General features: G+C 41.4%; 1 protein-coding gene across 7 annotated transcripts in view; it reads left to right on the forward strand.

Moving 5' to 3' along the window:
• The window catches only part of phka1a (phosphorylase kinase, alpha 1a (muscle)), a 23512-nt gene extending 5367 nt beyond the window's left edge, over positions 1-18145 (forward strand). For 3 of the 7 annotated variants that reach the window (XM_055021318.1, XM_055021312.1, XM_055021317.1), the window contains exons 4-33: positions 532-700; positions 782-864; positions 952-1032; positions 2482-2580; positions 2677-2823; positions 3673-3726; positions 4544-4666; positions 5232-5327; positions 5455-5562; positions 6206-6284; positions 6364-6498; positions 7232-7341; positions 7447-7591; positions 7681-7759; positions 8455-8621; positions 9436-9597; positions 10373-10467; positions 10555-10700; positions 10792-10945; positions 11263-11421; positions 11508-11637; positions 11756-11857; positions 12478-12593; positions 12804-12839; positions 13969-13998; positions 14370-14414; positions 15358-15519; positions 15788-15841; positions 16293-16493; positions 16580-18145. In XM_055021318.1, the coding sequence (XP_054877293.1) occupies positions 532-700; positions 782-864; positions 952-1032; positions 2482-2580; positions 2677-2823; positions 3673-3726; positions 4544-4666; positions 5232-5327; positions 5455-5562; positions 6206-6284; positions 6364-6498; positions 7232-7341; positions 7447-7591; positions 7681-7759; positions 8455-8621; positions 9436-9597; positions 10373-10467; positions 10555-10700; positions 10792-10945; positions 11263-11421; positions 11508-11637; positions 11756-11857; positions 12478-12593; positions 12804-12839; positions 13969-13998; positions 14370-14414; positions 15358-15519; positions 15788-15841; positions 16293-16493; positions 16580-16753 (3441 nt within the window). In that variant the 3' untranslated portion in view covers positions 16754-18145. The remainder of the gene's footprint in view (positions 1-531; positions 701-781; positions 865-951; positions 1033-2481; positions 2581-2676; positions 2824-3672; positions 3727-4543; positions 4667-5231; positions 5328-5454; positions 5563-6205; positions 6285-6363; positions 6499-7231; positions 7342-7446; positions 7592-7680; positions 7760-8454; positions 8622-9435; positions 9598-10372; positions 10468-10554; positions 10701-10791; positions 10946-11262; positions 11422-11507; positions 11638-11755; positions 11858-12477; positions 12594-12803; positions 12840-13968; positions 13999-14369; positions 14415-15357; positions 15520-15787; positions 15842-16292; positions 16494-16579) is intronic. The other 4 variants (XM_055021315.1, XM_055021313.1, XM_055021314.1 and 1 more) reach the window with 4 other exon arrangements.
• Positions 18146-18715: the final 570 nt, after the last annotated feature.

An 18715-nucleotide genomic window follows, 5' to 3' on the forward strand; every position in this document is an offset into this window, starting at 1 on the left:
ATTACTGTATTTCCTGAGTATAAGTCGCATTTATTTAGAAACTGTCGATCCTGAGGAGGCCCTTGCTCATGTTGATAAAGGGTTTCGGTGATACCCTGCGTTTAGTTGCTTCTTATCAAACTCACGGAAACTGGAAAGCTGGAAGTCTGCAAGCATTTTGTCCATGCTCTGAATCAGTTCGTTCTGACCATCTGAGGTAGCCGGGTCCTACCGCAGCGGGAAGGATCTGGCTTGGCGTACTTGATATTAGCGGGTGAAGAGCAGAGCTTCAGTAAATCCAGGATGACAGAGAGGCGGTTGCGTTCATCGACCTTGTTCCACCTGCAAAGTCATATATTCACTTCCTTTGAGAATATGTGACTAGGAAGTGGAGACGAAGCGGCGCGGACCACAAGCCTCACAGCCCCGTCAAAAAATGAGCCTTGAAGTCGCGCCGGACTATAAACAAATTAGTTTGACACCTCCACAGTTTGTTTGAGTAAGATGGTCAGGACAATACTGTTTTTCATCGTCTTTATTTTCCTCCCACAGCTGGACAAAGTGGAGAAGTTTAAATACAGCCGGAGCACCAAAGACTCGCTCCACGCCAAGTACAACACCAGGACCTGCGCCACTGTCGTCGGCGACGACCAGTGGGGCCACCTGCAGGTGGACGCCACCTCTCTGTTCTTGCTCTTCCTCGCTCAGATGACTGCGTCAGGTGCAGCAAAGAGCCTCCGATCCGTTTAGCCCCAACGCCCGAATGCGCTTAGAGCGTAAAGTCTGTGTTTCTTTGCTCTAGGTCTCCATATCATCTACACCCAAGACGAAGTGGATGTCGTTCAGAATCTCATGTTCTACATCGAGGCAGCTTACAAAGTGGCCGTAAGTGCCCGTTCATCCTCCTGGCTCACCTCACCTTTACGTTCTGGAACTGCTCTAAGTGTCTCCTTCTTGTCTGGCCTCCTACAGGATTATGGGATGTGGGAGAGAGGAGACAAAACCAACCAGGGCATCACAGAGATCAATGCCAGCTCCATAGGCACAGCTAAGGTTAGCTCCCAATTTTACAGAGTCACAGGAATAACGGTAAATGTCCGAACGGAGGCCTGACCCAGAGCTAAAACCAGAACAGGTGTCCCCGTGAATATCTTGCACAGTCACTCCAGCGGCCTTTACGCTGACATTTAGCTGACCCGACCGCTCTGAGCCGACTCTGGATCAGATGCAGCGGCTTTGTTTTGACATTTGAAGATGAGCAGCATGAGCTGATATTTGTTGGAGAATGAAAAGAGAAGAGCTTAAAGGTGACAGCTGTGCTCGATGATGGGGGGGGTTATATTAAAGAAAGCCTTAAGCTTTATTCTAAACATGATCATTTTGAAGATTTAGCTTCACACTCAAGTGCTCTGCCCGTTTGACTCCAATGCTGTCCTTGGGAGGCACTAAACAGGAGGTATCAGGTTCTCCGTGGTCATTTGAGAATATCCACCTACACAGAAATAACACAGCACGCAAAGTCCTCACTGCAGTAAACCCACACAGAGTTTAATTTAAGGGGCATTATTGTGAAATACAGACTTCTTTTTCAGCTTCAAATACAATGGTATTCTCTCATCAAAAACATCCCCGGAGCATTGTTAACTCTTTCATAAATGGTTGAGAAATCCTTTAATCTCCCATCGCAACCATTCAACTGTTCAAAACACCCGGGTTGGCCTAGCTCCGCCTACAAGTCAAAGCTCCTCCTGGGTGCAGTTTCAAAGCTTTGGCCTCTCAGAGTACCGAACCTCTGCGACTCCCCGACTCTGCCCCTTCAGACTGGCCGGCAGAAATGAGTCACCACTTTGTAGAACTGTGCATCTGCTGAGCTCATTATATGAGCCACTTCTCAGTGAAATGCTGGCAAAAATGCGGTTAAAAGATTGAAAGAGGAGCCATGTTGTGAAGACTTCCTGAAGACGGAGTTTCAGAGCAGGAGTTTTTAAAACGACAGAGGCCCAATTTCAATGAGTTAAGTAAAATTTCTTTAGTCATATTTGATATGTATAAAAAATTTTTATAACAACTGAAGTTAACATAGTTCCTTGGTTGTGCTATAAAATCATTCTCTTAAAGGATGTTTTTATGGCTGGAAAAGACAGTACTGCCCCTTTAAGAGGATATTGGACCAGTTGTTGTCCATGATGAAACTACAGCAGTAAAAACAATCCCACAGCTTTCAGATTGATGGCTTTTGATTCCTTTAGTAACAAGAGGACTTTTTGTCCATTTATTGACGGGAAGGTGCTCAGATCTAAGCAACTAGCCCACATTTTCAGCCCTCCACCACCGTGCTTAAAAGTTGGCATTGCGTGTATATCTTGAATTGCCTGTTGCCTACCATGTGGATTTCCACTGGAAGTTGTGCCTACATTTCTTTCTTGTTTTTAACGATTGAAAGCTGCTTTTTGGAGTCTTCAGTAAATATTTTATTAGCTAATGTTGCTGCTTGACCTACAGGCAGCTTTGGAGGCTCTGGATGAACTTAACCTGTTCGGAGCAAAAGGAGGTCCTGGATCTGTGGTCCATGCTCTGGCTGATGACATACAGCACTGTCAGGTACACACGCACGCACGCGCACACACACACACCTTGTTATAAAAAGTAATAATATGCTTGTTTAACTCAAACATTCTCTCTGCGTTTCATTTTCAGTCGATTCTGACGTCGATGTTGCCCAGAGCGTCCATCTCTAAAGAGGTAGACGCCGGAGTCCTGGCCATCATCACCTACCCCGCCTTCGCTGTGGAGGACATGAGCATAGTGAACATGACGAAGGAGGAGATCATCTCTAAGCTGCAGGTAGCCTCTCTCCTACTGCGTATGGTAGAAAACGAGATTTGGAGTTTAGGTTTGTTCTGTTCTGTTTTTTGTTTTGTTTTTCTTTGTTTTGAAGAACTGCTTATCTCCTTGTTTCCATTATAGTTTCTGATTCTAAACAGTAGAAAGTAATATACATGCAAATTTCTTTTAGGGTTTTCTAAGCATGGAGAGTAAACACAAGTCTCTGTGCACCCTTCAGTTCATTTATCTAAACTGAATGCCTTAAAATGTCTTAAATTCATTTTAAAATGCAAATTGACCTTTAATGTGGTCACCTTCTTAAAATGATCACCAAAGATGTTTTTGGCCAAAAGATAATTAAGGCAAGATGATATATTCTCTCTGTTTTTTGCCCAAAAATGACTTGGGCCTTTATTTTAGGACGGTGACGATAAATTAATCAAAAGTTTGAAATGTTGTCCTGATGGGATTATTAATTACATATATAATTTTTTTTCCCCTTGCAAGACTTTTCTGTCAGGCAAAAATTTGAGTCGCTGTCAGACATCTTCATTGCATTCTGTGACTCAAGACACTTGAGGCTGCCATTAGCTAGCTGATTAGCTTTTATGGATAAGTGCAAATTCATTCATTCACAATGGGCTTAAAAATTTCTTGAAGTCTTAAATGTGAGTAGGTGAAACACTGAAACAGTTGCATTGTGTTCCTGCAGTCTGCCAGAAATACTTATGTTTCTTTTCCAGCTCTGATACTTTCTATAGCTTTCATTAAATGCCTATTTTAATGAAAATTGAGGATTAATTTTACCATATGTAGTCCCTTTCTTAATAGGACTTGTCTGTATCAGCTTCTGCTCTCTGTGTTCAGGGTCGATACGGCTGCTGCAGGTTTCTCAGAGACGGCCACAGAACTCCCCGAGAGGTAAAAAGGAGCACAAAAAACCCCCACACACAGCTCTCTTCTTCTACTTTTCACAAAACATTATCTCGTTACGTCTGAGAAGGAGCAAACTGAACTGTTACTTTTATTTTAATGTGTTTGTGACCTTTTTTTTCTCTCTCTCTCTTAAATTTAATCATCAAAGCAATTTAAGCCCAGGAGATTTTTATTTCTGTTGGGTTTTGTTTGGGTGGAAAGTAGCTGTGGGCAGCAATAAACCGAGGGATGCTGCATGAATGCAGAAAGATTCTGTCACCATGGCAGTGAATGCATGTCTCAGATGATCTTAGTTTCTCTGATTAAAGGATTGAAGGTATGAAACTTTGTTGTTTTATTTTTTCAAAAGAAACTAGATTAGATTAGATAGCATTTATTGTCATTGAACAGGATTCAGCGAAATTTCTATTGCAACTCCCGTGCAAAAAGTCAAATATATACAATAAATAAAATAAACACACAATAATAATAATAACAATATATACAACTAAAATTAACTAAAGGCACTCAACCACACCAAGGAAGAAGCAGTAGGTCCAATTATGGCAAAGTGCAGATGATGTGACAGTGCAAAGTGCAGAGCAATATGGCTGTGTGGGGGTGGGTGGATTAAAAAATCGGTCACCAGCTATCATTTATCCAAAATTAAGGCCTTAAAATTCAACGATATAATGGAACCGCTTTAACTGTGTGCTTGACCTTCCTGAATCCCTGGGAGCTTATAGTCAACTTTTAGAGTTTTTTATTGTTAGAAGCATAAATTTCTACACATTTGGCCTGATCTGTGTTTCTCTCCGTAAAGGATCCAAACCGGCTGTACTACGAGTCCGCTGAGCTGAAGCTGTTTGAAAACATAGAGTGCGAGTGGCCTCTGTTTTGGACGTATCTCATACTTGACGGCATTTTTAGCAACAGTCATGAGCAGGTAATTTATGCCTCATTGACCGACAGGAAATAAATGTTCACTTTTGTTTATTTTTGCTGGAAAATAATTCTTGATTGTGCAATTCAATTTTTAAGACTAAGTTTGCCTTTAATGAACTGTAGGTCTTGGGTGCCACTGATCAAATACGTCGATTAGGACACTGGGACAATTGGCAGAAATTGGGACAATTGGCCGTCTTCCCAGTGCATCCCAGAAAATGTACCTTTCATCGGCCTTTGACCTTAAATTTTACACCAATCTATTATAGCATGTATGATACAAATGACAGGAAGCCATGCATTAACAAAACCTGCATACTTCAATAAGATGAACCATTATATTTAAAACTATAACATGTAAGTGTTATTAGGGGTTAAACTTTGGTCCAGATATCAGTAAAAAGTTAAATGTCATTCATCTAAGTTTGTATTTGCCTAATTTTATACCTCATTTTTATTAAATAATTCCTTTTATAGGTAAATTATTAAAACAATGTTGTTCTTTCTTTTGCACATGGAGGTACGTGGGCGTGTTTTCTGTATATTTCCGCTGATGTTGGTTACAGGTGCTGGAGTACCAGGAGGCGCTGGAGGCGATCCTGATCAAACAGAAAAATGGGATCCAGCTGCTGCCAGAACTCTACAGTGTCCCTCCGGATAAGGTGATGAATTTCAACCTCTAGGACGTCTTTCATATCTAATCTTAGCTTCAGACTGACATCTTTGAGTGAAAAATGGATTTTAGGTGATTGTAAATCTCTCCCTCTATGTGCTTGGATGTTCAAACAGGTGGAAGAAGAGTACATGAACCCTCACTCAGTAGAAAGGATCCCAATGGGAAAGTGTCCTTTAAAATGGGGTCAATCGTTGTACATCCTTGGAAAACTCCTCTCTGAGGTGACCAAACATGACAAACTTGTTCTCATTGTTTGTAATTGGTTTCTTTGGTCTGTCTGATGCTGCTTACTGTTGCTCATCAATACCAAAGGCTTCCAAACCTTCAGTAAAATCCTGCTTGTGTTCAATGAAGTAATACCAGGAGGTTTACAAAACAGCTTAGTAAACATAAAAGAATGGATGTAGCAAACATACAATCTTGAACATTAAATAAATTAGTTCTTTGAAAACTAAATCAGAACTATTTAATGCATAAGTAGTTGTCCTTAACCTTAAAAACCTTAAAAAGTCATAAAACATGTTAAATTCATAGCCTAAAATTAAGGCCTTAAATGACATTTTAAAAATGTAAGTTAGCATTAATCATAGGTATTAAATTTGGTCTTACTAGGCCTATTTAATCTCCATCTTTACTGTTAGGCAAAAATTTGAGTCACATGCAGAATTTATTGCGTTCTGTGACTCACTGCTAACATACCCTTACTAGCTAGCTAGCTTTTTTGTGTTCATGCTGGGGAAGTATAAATTTAACTCCAGTTGGTTGGATGAAGTTTGTACATTTCTTTTGGGATGTAGTTAAAAAGTCTTAAATTTGAGTTGGTGAAACCTGCAGAAGCCCTATAAACGGTTCTTATGTTTTTAGGGTTTTCTCGCCCCCGGAGAGATCGATCCCCTTAACAGACGGTTCTCCACGATCCCTAAGCCTGATGTAGTTGTACAGGGTGAGTTCACAGCCAAAGCCAATTCAGTCCTGCAGTCATTTGATTGTTTTTACCTAAACACACTGGTTTTCTCCTTTAGTGTCCATTTTGGCTGAGACGGAGGAGATTAAGGGGCTGCTGATGAAGAACGGTATAAACGTGGAGACCGTGGCGGATATCCATCCCATCCATGTTCAGCCGTCCAGAGTCCTGAGCCACATCTACGCCAGACTGGGTACACGCTCCACATCATCTCTTGTTCTTGTGTCAAGAAGAGTTCTTTAGAACCGGTGGAAATAAAAATAAAATCCTTTTTCGGTCTCTCATATTGGCGGAAGGTTTCACATGTAATAATAAACTGGGTCTTACGTAATCTAAAATCTGTATAGAATAATTCTGTCTAGTTTTGACCAGTCCGTATAATCTAGCTTGATGTTTGTCTCATTCTGAGGTGGCACTATTGTCAGAAAATCAATGAAATTGTCCTTTTTTTCCACAAACAAAAATACATTTAGTGAATCTCAACTTTTGCTTTTAAGAATCTCGGTTCAGTAAGTAAGTATCCAGTTCAGGTTTGAGAGTTTGTAGATCGTAAACTAAGTCCAGACTTTATGTAGAAAACTGAAGTAGCAGCTTAGCGCCAGTAGGAAGCTTAAAATATGTTGCTAACTTAAACGTTAGCGGCTAACGTTTAGCCGGTGTTCTCACAGTGCTCAGGAACTTCATATCTTGTTTGGGGCTCAATAAATTTTTACTCAAAAATGTTTTCTAATAAACGACGTAAAAAGAGCAGTTCAGCGGTTTTGTTTCCAATAACTGCTTCCTTTTGTGCTTCAAAATAAGAGTCCGGAGCACAGATTTAGAGTATACAGATTACATAAAATCTTGTTGGATGACATCGGGTGGCACAAAATGTCACTTTTTTCCTCACCTTCTCTTTCTTTTGTGATTCTCCTCGTCCGTTTCAGGCCGTAACCCAAGGCTCGGCCTGACAGGGAGACCCTACAGAAGAATAGGAGTCCTGGGAACCTCCAAGTTCTACATCATTAGAAACACAATCTTTGCTTTCACTCCTCAGGTAATGAGAAACAATAGATACTTGGAATAAAATCCCAAAAGTTTCACATTGAAAACCTCTCATCCTGTATGCTTTTTTTTTTCTTTTTTTGCCAAAACCAAACAGTTTATCGACCACCAGCAGTTCTACTTGGCTCTGGACAACAAGATGATCGTGGAGATGCTGAGGAACGAGATTGCCTACCTTGCGTCAAGATGGAGGATAACCGGACGACCGACGGTCACCTTCCCCATCTCGCAGACCATGCTGAGTGCGTGTTTGTCTCCGCTGCGTGTTCCTTCTGTGAAACCTGGTCATGCTTTGCCTCTGTGACGGCAGTTTTGCTTTGTTCTGCTGCAGCTGAAGACCACACTGACCTGGACCCTGCAGTCATAGCTACGCTAAAGAAGCTACAGGACGGATATTACGGAGGAGCAAGGTGGATTTATGTTGGATGATTGTCCACTTTACATTGGGTTCTTGCAAGGTTTGGAAAGTGCTGGATTTCTGTATGAAGTCCTTGAAGGTACTGGATAGTCAAACTGTACAATTTTGTAAGAAAGTGCAAATTTAACCTTTGATTAAAAACTTTCATTTCGAAAATGTTATTTTCAGGTGATGCCTTCCATATAAAAATTCATATACATATTTTTTTTCTCGCTGCCTAAATTGGACTAATTTCTTTCTTGTTTGAAGTCAGTGAGAGTGGTCAAAATAAGTTATATTTCCTAAATGACAGAAAAGATTTTCTAGAGATTATTTTGTAGCTTTCTTTATATTAAGAAATATCAATTATTTCTGTGTATTTGAAGTAAAGATTATATTTTGAAATTGTGTTTTGTTATTTTGTCAACGTTTTTGTTCATAGACCAATCACATATATAGAGAGATATTTCAAAACATAAAAGTTTGTCCCTGCTGAAAAATGTAGAAAACTGGACATTATTAGTAACAGTAATCAATTACTATCCAACAGTGAATTGAAACTGTGTTTTGTTTAGCTTTTTTAGCTCTTTTGTATTGCTGAATTGGTCAAGTTAGAAAACTTGCCCTGTAAAGTTCTTGTATCCTACTGTGGGAAAAGTGTACAAACTTTGTAAACACCATAAATCAATTCTTCACTCCGTCTGTAAGGACCCAGACCGGAAAGCTGTCGGAGTTCCTGACCACTTCCTGCTGCGCTCACCTCAGCTTCCTCGATGGTAAGGTTTCCGGCAGCATGGGCCGGCACGGCGACCAGTATGATGATGATGATGATGATGACGGCGATGGATACATGCATGAATTACGTTGTGATGATGGTAAGAATAAAGTCTGGATGATGGAGAGGAATGGTGACACCAGCTGCTATAGGTTACATGCTTTTTTTGTATGTTTTACCATTCCTTGTAGAAAGCACTCAAAAAATACATTCATGGTGTCAAATGTCGGTACAAAGTATTAATTTATCTCTTGTTGCAAGCATTTGCCCATGAAGAAACTGGATCGGACTGAATAACTATTATTTTTGTTTCCGATTATAACAATAAATTTAATTCTCTGTCATTGTAAATGATGATCAAACTAACCTCTCTGAGCGTATCTTTAACATAATTTACCTGGAGCGCCATCATAAACCTGAATCACCTGCAGACTTGCATTAATCACGACTGTCTTCTACATCACACTGACCCTCATCCTGTGTAGCGTTTCACCATCGCGATGGTGGTTGTGGTGAGGCAGCATGTTGTGTATTGAGTTTGCATCAATCCATCATTTATAAAAAAAAATTACAAAAAAGATGCATGACAGCTTGAGTTCACTTGGAAAATGTTTGCTTTCTTAAATTAAAATAGCAAATTATGCTGGAGTGAAAACATTTTGGCATAACTTGGCACAGCTGGTTTGGTGCATTTTCTCCCAAATGCATCACATTTCTCTGTAACACTTCTTGCATGCTAATGAAAGAATCTAACTAAAAATAGATTTTTCAGACCTTCAAATCGTTTTGACTATTTTAAATTATTTAATTTTTTTTAAAGAAAGGTGAGTTGAGTCTTTTATTTCCTTTGTCCTCATACTGTATTTGCCCCTTTCTGCTACTCATTGCTGTTTCCTTGCCGTCCCTTCCTCCAGAAGCTGACGACCTCGCCCAGTATCTGGACCACCTGTTGGCTCACTCTTCCCCCAAGAAGACTAAGCATCAGACCGGAGGCCTGGGCAGGTTCAAGGCGGCGGCCACCAAGACCAAAGAGATGGTGTCTCTGATGAACAAGGCTCAGGATCTGAACGTACACAGTGAGCCGTTGCAGGACATCTGTTTCTAAACTCTCTGAAGATAATGATTCTCAATCAGGGTGTCCATGCATCCTTAAAACATGATTCATTTTAAACTAAGGCCTTAAGAAATTTATGAAAACGTAAATAAGCCTCAAACATGATAATCACGGGTCTTAAATTTTGGTGTAGAAAGACTGTTTAATCTTATTCTATGTAGATTTTTTTTTCTCGCGGGACTTTTCTGTCAGGCAAAAGTTTGAGTTGTGCACAGACATCCTCACTCACTGCATTCTGTGTCTAAAGGCAGATAGGATAAGTTGCCAATACTTGCTTGCTCGCTAGCAAGCAAACAAGTCATCAGCAGCTAGCATATGACCTTAGCTTAGAGAGCAGAGGACAAGAGTAGATTCTCTTTGTTGATGTCAGATTTTTTTTACATTTGTTTCCCCATTTCTGGGTCTGGTTCCTGCACTTTGTTTGACTTTTATTTTGTTTGCCAACTAGCCATCATAGCTAGTTGACTCTCGAACAACTAGCTATGATGAAACTTGCTGGCTCTCTAGCCGTATGCTATGTTAGCTTGCAGCCCAGAGCCACAAAAAGACCCCAAAAATTTCATAGCTTTGGTTCCCTGCATTTCTTCTTTACATTTGTCGTGAGATATGTCTTAAATTTTATTCATAATGGTCTTAAAATGGTTATAGTAAGTCTTAAATTTGAGTTAGTAAAACCTGCATACACCATGTGATCCCTGTGCCTTTTTTTCCCCCTCTTTTATTTCTTCTTTGTCCAGACGTCAACATGTACCTACCGAGCAAGCTGTTTCGTTCCTGTCAGCCGTCACTGAACCTGAATCTCCCAGACCCTTCCGAGCCGCAGGAAACGCAGGTTCTCCCTGTTCTTCCCTTTCTTCTTTTTCGCCTTCACCAAACGCCCGCCTCACTCTGACCGCGTCTCCCTCCGTCCGTCCTCCAGAGCTCGGCGGTGCCGATCACAGCGGAGAGCGGCGTCCCCAGAGACGAAAGCGGAGCCGTCGACTACGACGCGCTGGTGCGGCTGCTGAAGGACACAAAAAACCTCCAGGACCAGGCAGACATCCTTTACATCCTCTTCAAAGACAAGTAAGACTTTGACCTATGCACGTCAGCGCAGTCGAACAGGACCGCTGCTGCTGCAGTCCACAGTAACCGTCTTGTTTGTGTTTGTTCTCAGGGGTATGGATTGGGACACCCAGCTGCAAGGCAAAGGCTCCACAGTCAGATCTCTACTGAGTGAGCTGTATGAGAAGGCTGGCGACCTCAAACACTGGGGCCTCATCAGGATGATCTCTGGGATGCTGAAGAAGAAGGTGGAGGAGCTGGACTCGGTACGGAGCGGTTGCGTTGCCGTTTGAGGGATCCTCTCAATTCCTGGGAGCTTCAGGAATTGAGTTTCTCTTTCCTCCATTCCATTCTTTTTTTCCCAAGATCCAGCCTATTCCAAGCTCTCTGCTATCAAATTATCAGCCATAACTTCATAGTTAGTTTTTTCATGTTGCATCTGAAAACAGTGTGCAACCTGGAGGTGTGGAAAACAAGAGTCTGGGAAAACTTTGACATCAAAATTGATTGTAAACCTTTTTTAAACGTAAGCATTTTAGGAGTGCAGAAATGTTTCCAAATCCATCTCCCCAACATTGCGCAGGCGTGCTCTGACTTGCTGGCGCACCAGAAGCACCTGACCGTGGGACTTCCCCCTGAGCCCAGAGAGAAGACCATCACGGCTCCCATCCCTCCGGACCAGCTGGCCGCTCTCATCGACCAGGCCAGCGACAACAACATCAGCGTGGCCATCCTCACCCAGGTGGCTCACCGCGTCTCCCCCACCCCACATAACCTCCTGCGAGTCGCTCCGAGCCGTCGTAACCACCTCTCTGCCCGTCTTCCTAGGAGATCATGGTGTACCTGGCGATGAGCATCAGGACTCAGCCGTCCCTGTTCAGCGAGATGTTCCGGCTGCGAATCGGCCTCATTATTCAGGTCATGGCTACCGAACTGGCTCAGGCACTCAGCTGCTCAGGTGGGCGTTTGTTTCGCCAGTCGGTCGGTCTGTTAGAGGTCTGACGGCGTTGCTCTAAGTGAGTCGAATTGAAAACGGAGGAAGAACATCCTGGACTTGTTCTTGTGTGCTTGAGCAGGAGAGGAAGCCACAGAGAGCCTGATGAGTCTCAGCCCGTCTGAGCTGAAGAACCTGCTGCACCACATCCTGAGTGGGAAAGAGTTCGGAGTGCAGCGCAGCGGTCAGTCCTCCATGATCACAACTTGTTGTTTTGAGTTCATTTGCACAGCCTGGCTGCGTATATTTTATCTGTTGTCTAATTGAGATCTGGATTTGATATCTGTGCTCCAGACGTTTTTCCTTTTCTGTTGTCTAAACGTTGAGTCCATCTTCCCTTCCTCCTTGTGTCCCTCCTTTCTTCCCCTCCGTACAGCGTATCTCACTTTCTTCTTTGATTCCTAATGTTTTTGTTGTTTCCTGCCTGTCTTGTATCGTTCTTTCTTTCTTTCTTTCTGTTTTTCTCCTTTCCTTTCTTTATCTATTTCTTTGTTTTATTTCTTCTTTATCTCCTTCTTTCTGCCTTTTTTCATTCTTCCTTTCCACCTTTTTCCTTCTTTAATTCTGCTTTTGTTCATTTCAGTCCTCATTTCTTTGTCTTTCTATCCATCTCTTTTCTTTCTCTTTGCTTTTCTCTTTCTGCCTTTCATTTTTATTCCTTTGCTTTTCTTTCTTGAGGTTTTAAGTTGTTGACGTTTTTACGAAGCGAGAATCAAGAATAAAACGTAAACATTTAATGTCGGGGGATAATACGCAGGAGCCCCGCAAAATGTAAGACTGTGTGTTTGGTTTCGTCGTCCGCAGTCAGGGAGGCAGACGTCGGCGTCAGTCCTGCCATCTCCATCCATCATCTCGGCAACACCGGCGCCACCAAGAGCGAGAGAGCAGGCATCAGTAAACTGAAGAGCGACATGAAGATGGTAGGCAGCCGCGGCTCAACGACACATTAACACTTTTAACCCGACCTGCATTCAGAAGTGGAGCGAGAAACACGATCACAACTTTTAAACAGTACTAAGTACTGAGAGGCGAACTCAACAAATGTTTTTAAACAGAGGAAAGCGAGATTCTGGGACATGACTGTCTTATTTTAAACAATAAGGTGAACTTTACTTTTGTGCTTCTTGCAGCTGGAGCGCAGGTTGTCCATGCTGGACCCCAGTAAGGTGATGCTGAATGTTATAGTGGGTGTCAATTCACCCGAAGGGTGCAGATGAGGAAAATGATTTCAGTTTCACTGATGGTGATTTAAAGTTTTGAAGAAAAAAAAAAAAACAACCAAAAAGAATCTCATTTATTGCACAAATCAAGTTTGAATGGAGAAAAATAATCTTGATTCTTAAAACTGACTCAGAAATCCAGTTTACTGAAGGAGCTGGTGTTTGTCGTTTTTGTTTTTTTTCCTGCTGGATCTTATTTGGACCGTAATCCTCATGGGAAAATCGATGGTGTTGGGTCTCCCACAGGAAAATACTGTTTGGTGATCTGCGGTCAATTTCTGTTTGACATTTTAGCTTAACGTTACTGATTTTCAAAGAAAAAAAAATACATGAAAGTCTGAACAAATTGACACAAATCTGGTCTCTTTTCTACGTTGTGTGTTACATGTGGACAGAACATTAATTTACCTCATCGTCATCATCGTCGTTTTCACATAAAATCAAGTTTGTTAAAGAGATTCAAGATCCTGACCAGGAGTTTTAAGTCTTTGTTCTTGCACAGCAGCTTCTCTCTGGAACCCAGTGGAACGTCGCTTCTGCGTTTAGCATCAAGAATTAATTAATACAGATAGAACGCTTTGAAAATGCTATTTTCTTTTTTCTGTCTTTTTTTCATATTTTTATTCCGTCTCCTCTTTCCTCCAGTTAGTGATCTTATGTTTTTCTACCATTTTCTCTGCTATTTTTTATCAGTCTTTCTTGTATTCTTATTTCCTCCTTTGTATGTTTTTTTTAACCATCGTAGCATGTTTTGCTCACATTTATGTATTTAAATTGCCAAAATCATTGTCGCATACAGTCAATAGCAGATAATAAGAGGAGTTTTCAAGTGATTAATTTTAAGTTGAAAACAGCTATATGTTGTCATTTTTTTCAACACTGTTAAGAGTTTTTCAAAATAAATCAGAATTTGGTAAGAAAAAATGAAGCTATTGACGGACATTAGCATGACTGTCAACACCTCTGACTTTCTCAGCTCGTTCTTTGCGTTGGTCGAAGCAGACTGTAAGATCTGGATAAAAACCAGGTTCGTCGGCGTGAATTCAAAACCTTAAATCATGTTTCTGTATTTCAGCTGGACCAGCCTGTGACGCCCACCGACAAGGTGACAATAAAATAGACCATCTGTTGACGTTCACTAGAGATCATTCGATTCGACAGCCGAGGGGGAAAACTGGTGCTTTCTTTCTGTTTTTGTTTTACATTTAACGGGATAATTTTGGAATTAACTGCTGCCTGACTGAAGATGGTGAATTCGTTTAATTTCCTCAAATTAAATTTTTATTTTTTTTTATAACAACTTGACTAATTCCTCCAGGTGATTTTTCTGAACTACTCGTTAATCCCCGTTGTTTCTGACACTGGTGTGCGATTATGCATGTTGTGACTCTATTGGTCCGGGGTTGATCCCATTCATTACTTTTTCTACATTCTTTTGTTCATTATCTCCATTTGTTTGTTTGTTCTGCCTCTCAGGGAGTCCGAGCTCAGTCAGTGGACGTAGAAAACATCGAATCTGGGGTAAAAATCTGCTTTTATCTGCCAGTTTTCAGAAGCATTTTTAGCAATATCACCTGGATTTAGTAATGTAATGGTTTTCTAACATTATTAAACGTGGACATGCTCATAAAACCTAACAACTTAAGAAACCTTTCGGGTTGCTGAATAGAAAAATAAAAGTTTAAAAGGAAGAAATATGTGAAACACCTAACTCCCCAAGAACAGAGAGTTATTCTCACACCTGAGGATGTGCAGAAGAGGATGTCTGCACATCCTCCTTGTTCCATATCAGTAGTTTTTGGTAGAGAAGTCGACGCTCCTCCGTCATGCAGCTCAGCTGGATGAGCGCCACTAAAGTGGTAACTTCAGGCATTTGTTTAGAGGTTATGTTTCAAAACAGAACCACATAAAGTGCATTTTTGCATCCCGCGCTGGACTCCATTTGGACCTTTTGGCTTTCCCGTTCTGGCTTTGCGCCGCCATCTTTGTTCAGTTGGCTCCGCCAAAGGTGACCAGCGGAGCCCTCTGCTGGATGGCGGCCAAACTACAACACTAAAAGAAGGTCCAAGCGGACGTTAATAGTTAATCCATTTGAATTTATGTTAATCGAATAAACCTTTAAATAACTCTGTCACTTTTTGTGAATGCGTCTAAAAACGTTTTGCTGTGCTTTTAAACAAGCAGGGGGCGCTATTTCACCACATACCATCAGTGGTTACAGCAGCGCTTCTCATTTCCAGTCCTTGCGTGTTTTAGATGCACCTGTATTCCAGAGCAACTGATTCTAATGTTTGCATGACCATCAAGTGCTGCAGAAGCCTGTTAATCGCCCACATATCCAACCCAGGTGTGTGGCAGAAGGGAAACACCTAAAGCATGCAGGGCAGGGGTGAGGGGGCGTGAGGACCGCAGTTGAGAAACGCTGGGCTTTAGAGATTCGTCTTTTGTCATCCTCACCCTGCAGAGGTACAGGCTGCCCTCTGTAGAGTCCATTGACGTTCCGGACAGCTTCCCTGTTTCCAAGGACACCAGACATGGCCAGTGGCTGCGCAGGAGGCGGCTGGACGGAGCGCTGAACAGGGTCCCCGTTGGCTTCTACCAGAAAGTGTGGAAGATCCTGCAGAAGGTCTGTCTGCTTGACGTTTGTTATTCATTATCCAGTGACTAATTCACCCTATTGTGAAGCATCGCAAGTTTGGAATCCGTGAGAGAACGTATTCTTGCCTGTATCTTTTTACAAGTAGAGCGGTTAAAGAAAGCGTCGTTCAGCTAAGTATTCATTAGTCTGTTTGGATGGTGCTAGAATTAGGACTTATTTTATTTTGGCAAGCATATTATCAAAGAATCCAACCTATTTTATAAGGCAGAGATAAACTGCCCTAATTGTGTTGCAGTGCCACGGTCTGTCCATAGAGGGCTTTGTCCTTCCATCTTCAACCACCAGAGAGGTAAGAAATCTCTCCACTGCTTAAGTTTTTACATTTCCTCAAATAAACTTAATATCAAAACAATCTGGGAGATACTGTACACCGAGACACATTTATCCTGTGTGTGAAAACACATTTTAATGCTTTTTCAGCTTTAGACAAGGATCAACACTACAATATATTAGCAGGTCCAAGTTAGTCTTATTGCAGATTGAGAGACTGTAAAGTTCAGTTTGGGATTGGTGAAATATTTCATCTGTTACTGAAGAGTTTTTAGGCGTTTATTGCTCAAGACTCCCTTAATTAATAATAGTCAAATATTTTACTCCATCTATGCCAACGAAGAGTTGAAATCACTTGGATAAAACGCCACTGATGTGACTTCGAATAGAGAAATTAAACTGAACTTTCTTTCTTATCTCAAGAATGATGATTTCGACTCGTTCCATTATTTATTATTTGCCGTCTTCAGATGACGCCTGGAGAGATTAAGTTCTCCGTCCACGTAGAGACGGTGCTGAACCGTGTCCCCCAGCCCGAGTACCGACAGCTGCTGGTGGAGGCCATCCTGGTCCTCACCATGCTGGCCGACGTGGACATCCCCAGCATCGGCTCCATCATTCACGTGGAGAAGATCGTCCACCAGGCCAACGACTTGTTCTTCAAAGATCAGGTCAGAATCGGCGGCTCCAAACGCCCGCGTCTGGATTTCAGCCCTGCGCTCAGACGGATTTCTTGTTTTGCCCCCCGTCCCCGCAGAAGGACCTGGGAGCGGGAGAGCACATCCTGGAGAAGGACCCGTCCACCGGAGTGTGCAAGCTGTTGTACGACAGCGCTCCCAGTGGCCGCTTCGGGAGCATGACCTACCTCACTAAGGCTGTGGCGGTGTATGTGCAGGACTTCCTGCCCAGCGGGGCGTGTGCGGTGCAGTGATGGTCGACAAGAAAACGATGTTTTATAGTACAGTGATAAATTAACAGAATGGTGAGATTCTGCCATAAGCTCAGTGTTAAAGTAGAGAGTGTGCTGATGTTTTTATCAGGCTATAGAGTAAAAGCCATGTTGCTAGCTTGTTGGCTTTTTTTCTTTTTTACAAGTTGGCATTTTTAAGGAAGTCCTCAGTGCTCATATCTATTTAATAACCTTCCCTTCATCCTTTACTCATACAGCATGATTGGACATGCTGTACAAAAAATTAAAAATGTTCTTCTCCTTGTAATTTCCTCCATTCCAGCAGATTACATAAATTAAAATGTAAAAACTAAACCCACAAGCAGATCCCATCTCTATGTCCCTCAGAATGAGTTGAAGAATATTAGGGATGCAACGTAGCGAAAGCTCAGGAGATTACACACAACTTAAGGTTTACAGCAAAAGTTTAGCTTTGCTTTGAGAAACTATGACATTAATCTAACTTGGACTTGCTGATATTGCTGATGCCGAGTGTAGAGTGATCAAATCCCAGTTTCATTAAAGTATTTTAGAGTCTGAATTAGAGGCAAAACTTGTTGGATAGATCAAATATCTCCCTTAAATTTAGCACCGTGAGGTTATTGTTAGCATTCAGCCAAAGTTAACCATTTAACGGTTGGCAGCATTTCCACAAAATGAACCTTTTGCTTGACTTCACCACTTTGTCACTTGTTCTTTTTTTATGACAGATAAATGACTTAAAATTAGCCATGACGCCATCGTTAGCATTTAGCCAGAGTCAGCATTCAACGGTTAGGATTATGCTGACTCTGAAATTGCTTCAGAAACACTGAAAAAGTTTTTCACCAGAGTGTTTTTGACTACAAGTCTTTTTTTTTTTTGCTGCCTCTAAGGACCAAAGGACAGCTTATCCACTTCCTGTACGAGTTTGAAAAGCAAGTTTCAAACATCTTTTAGTCGAATGAAGTCGGACATTTATGAAACAGATAAATGGCTATTTAATATCCAGAGGTCTTGTCGCTGTACTCTGCACCCGTTTGCTGACTCCTCAAACTCAGCCTGAGATTTTCAAGCCGATATTCGTGCATCTCACCTTTTTTATGGGTGAGAGCCACGATTACAAACTGCACTTGTTCTTAATAAGAAAGAAAAAATGCTAACACATTTATTTGCCACTTTAGTATTGGTCCTATGCTTCTTTTTTTTTTTTTCCTGAATTTTGTTTGTTCCGAGTTACGTGTCAAAGGCTCACATGTCTTCAACCCATTTATTTGTTGTTCTTTTTGCTATAGAAACCAATTTTTATCTGGACTAAAGGAATTGAACAATCAAGGAGTAACTAGTCCTTGATTAGTCGTTACACTCTTATTTATTTAGTTATGAGATTTTAAAGCCGTGTGATGGACCGAGTTAAACAGGAGGAGTCACAGGATGTATTTAGAAAAATAGGGTTTTTATTTTAACCCAAAATCATAAATGACAAAAATAAACTGAGCTCATAAAAGAGGTCAAAGGAACAAAACTGAACTCAGGCAAAGTGTAACCAAACTAACTGCACAACAAACATAACTGACCTAACAAAGAAATGACACACAGGGGTTTATATACTGGCTGATCAGACCATGACACAATAGGGGTAACTAAACAAATACAAATAACACAAAACAAATAATACAGCTAAGTTTGGCTAAACTAAAGATCCAAAAATGAAAATCAAAAACAAACTTTGAATACTAATATTTTCTTAAATATGAAACTTATCCAAACAAACTATATCCCCCTGCCAGCAGAAACTATTGGTGTAATCCAATTAGCACTTCTTGAGGACATCAGGGTGTGGCCATGGATTTGGCCATCACACACCCCCCCACTTCCTGGTCTTCAGTCTGGCACCGAGAAAGGTAATCAGCAGTGATGTTGTCTTTGCCGGGAATGTAGTGAACCTTAAAGTGAAATGGCTGC

The sequence above is a fragment of the Poeciliopsis prolifica genome, unplaced genomic scaffold (assembly GCF_027474105.1).
Source record: "Poeciliopsis prolifica strain line A6 unplaced genomic scaffold, Auburn_PproV2 SCAFFOLD075, whole genome shotgun sequence".
Classification (NCBI taxonomy): domain Eukaryota; kingdom Metazoa; phylum Chordata; class Actinopteri; order Cyprinodontiformes; family Poeciliidae; genus Poeciliopsis; species Poeciliopsis prolifica.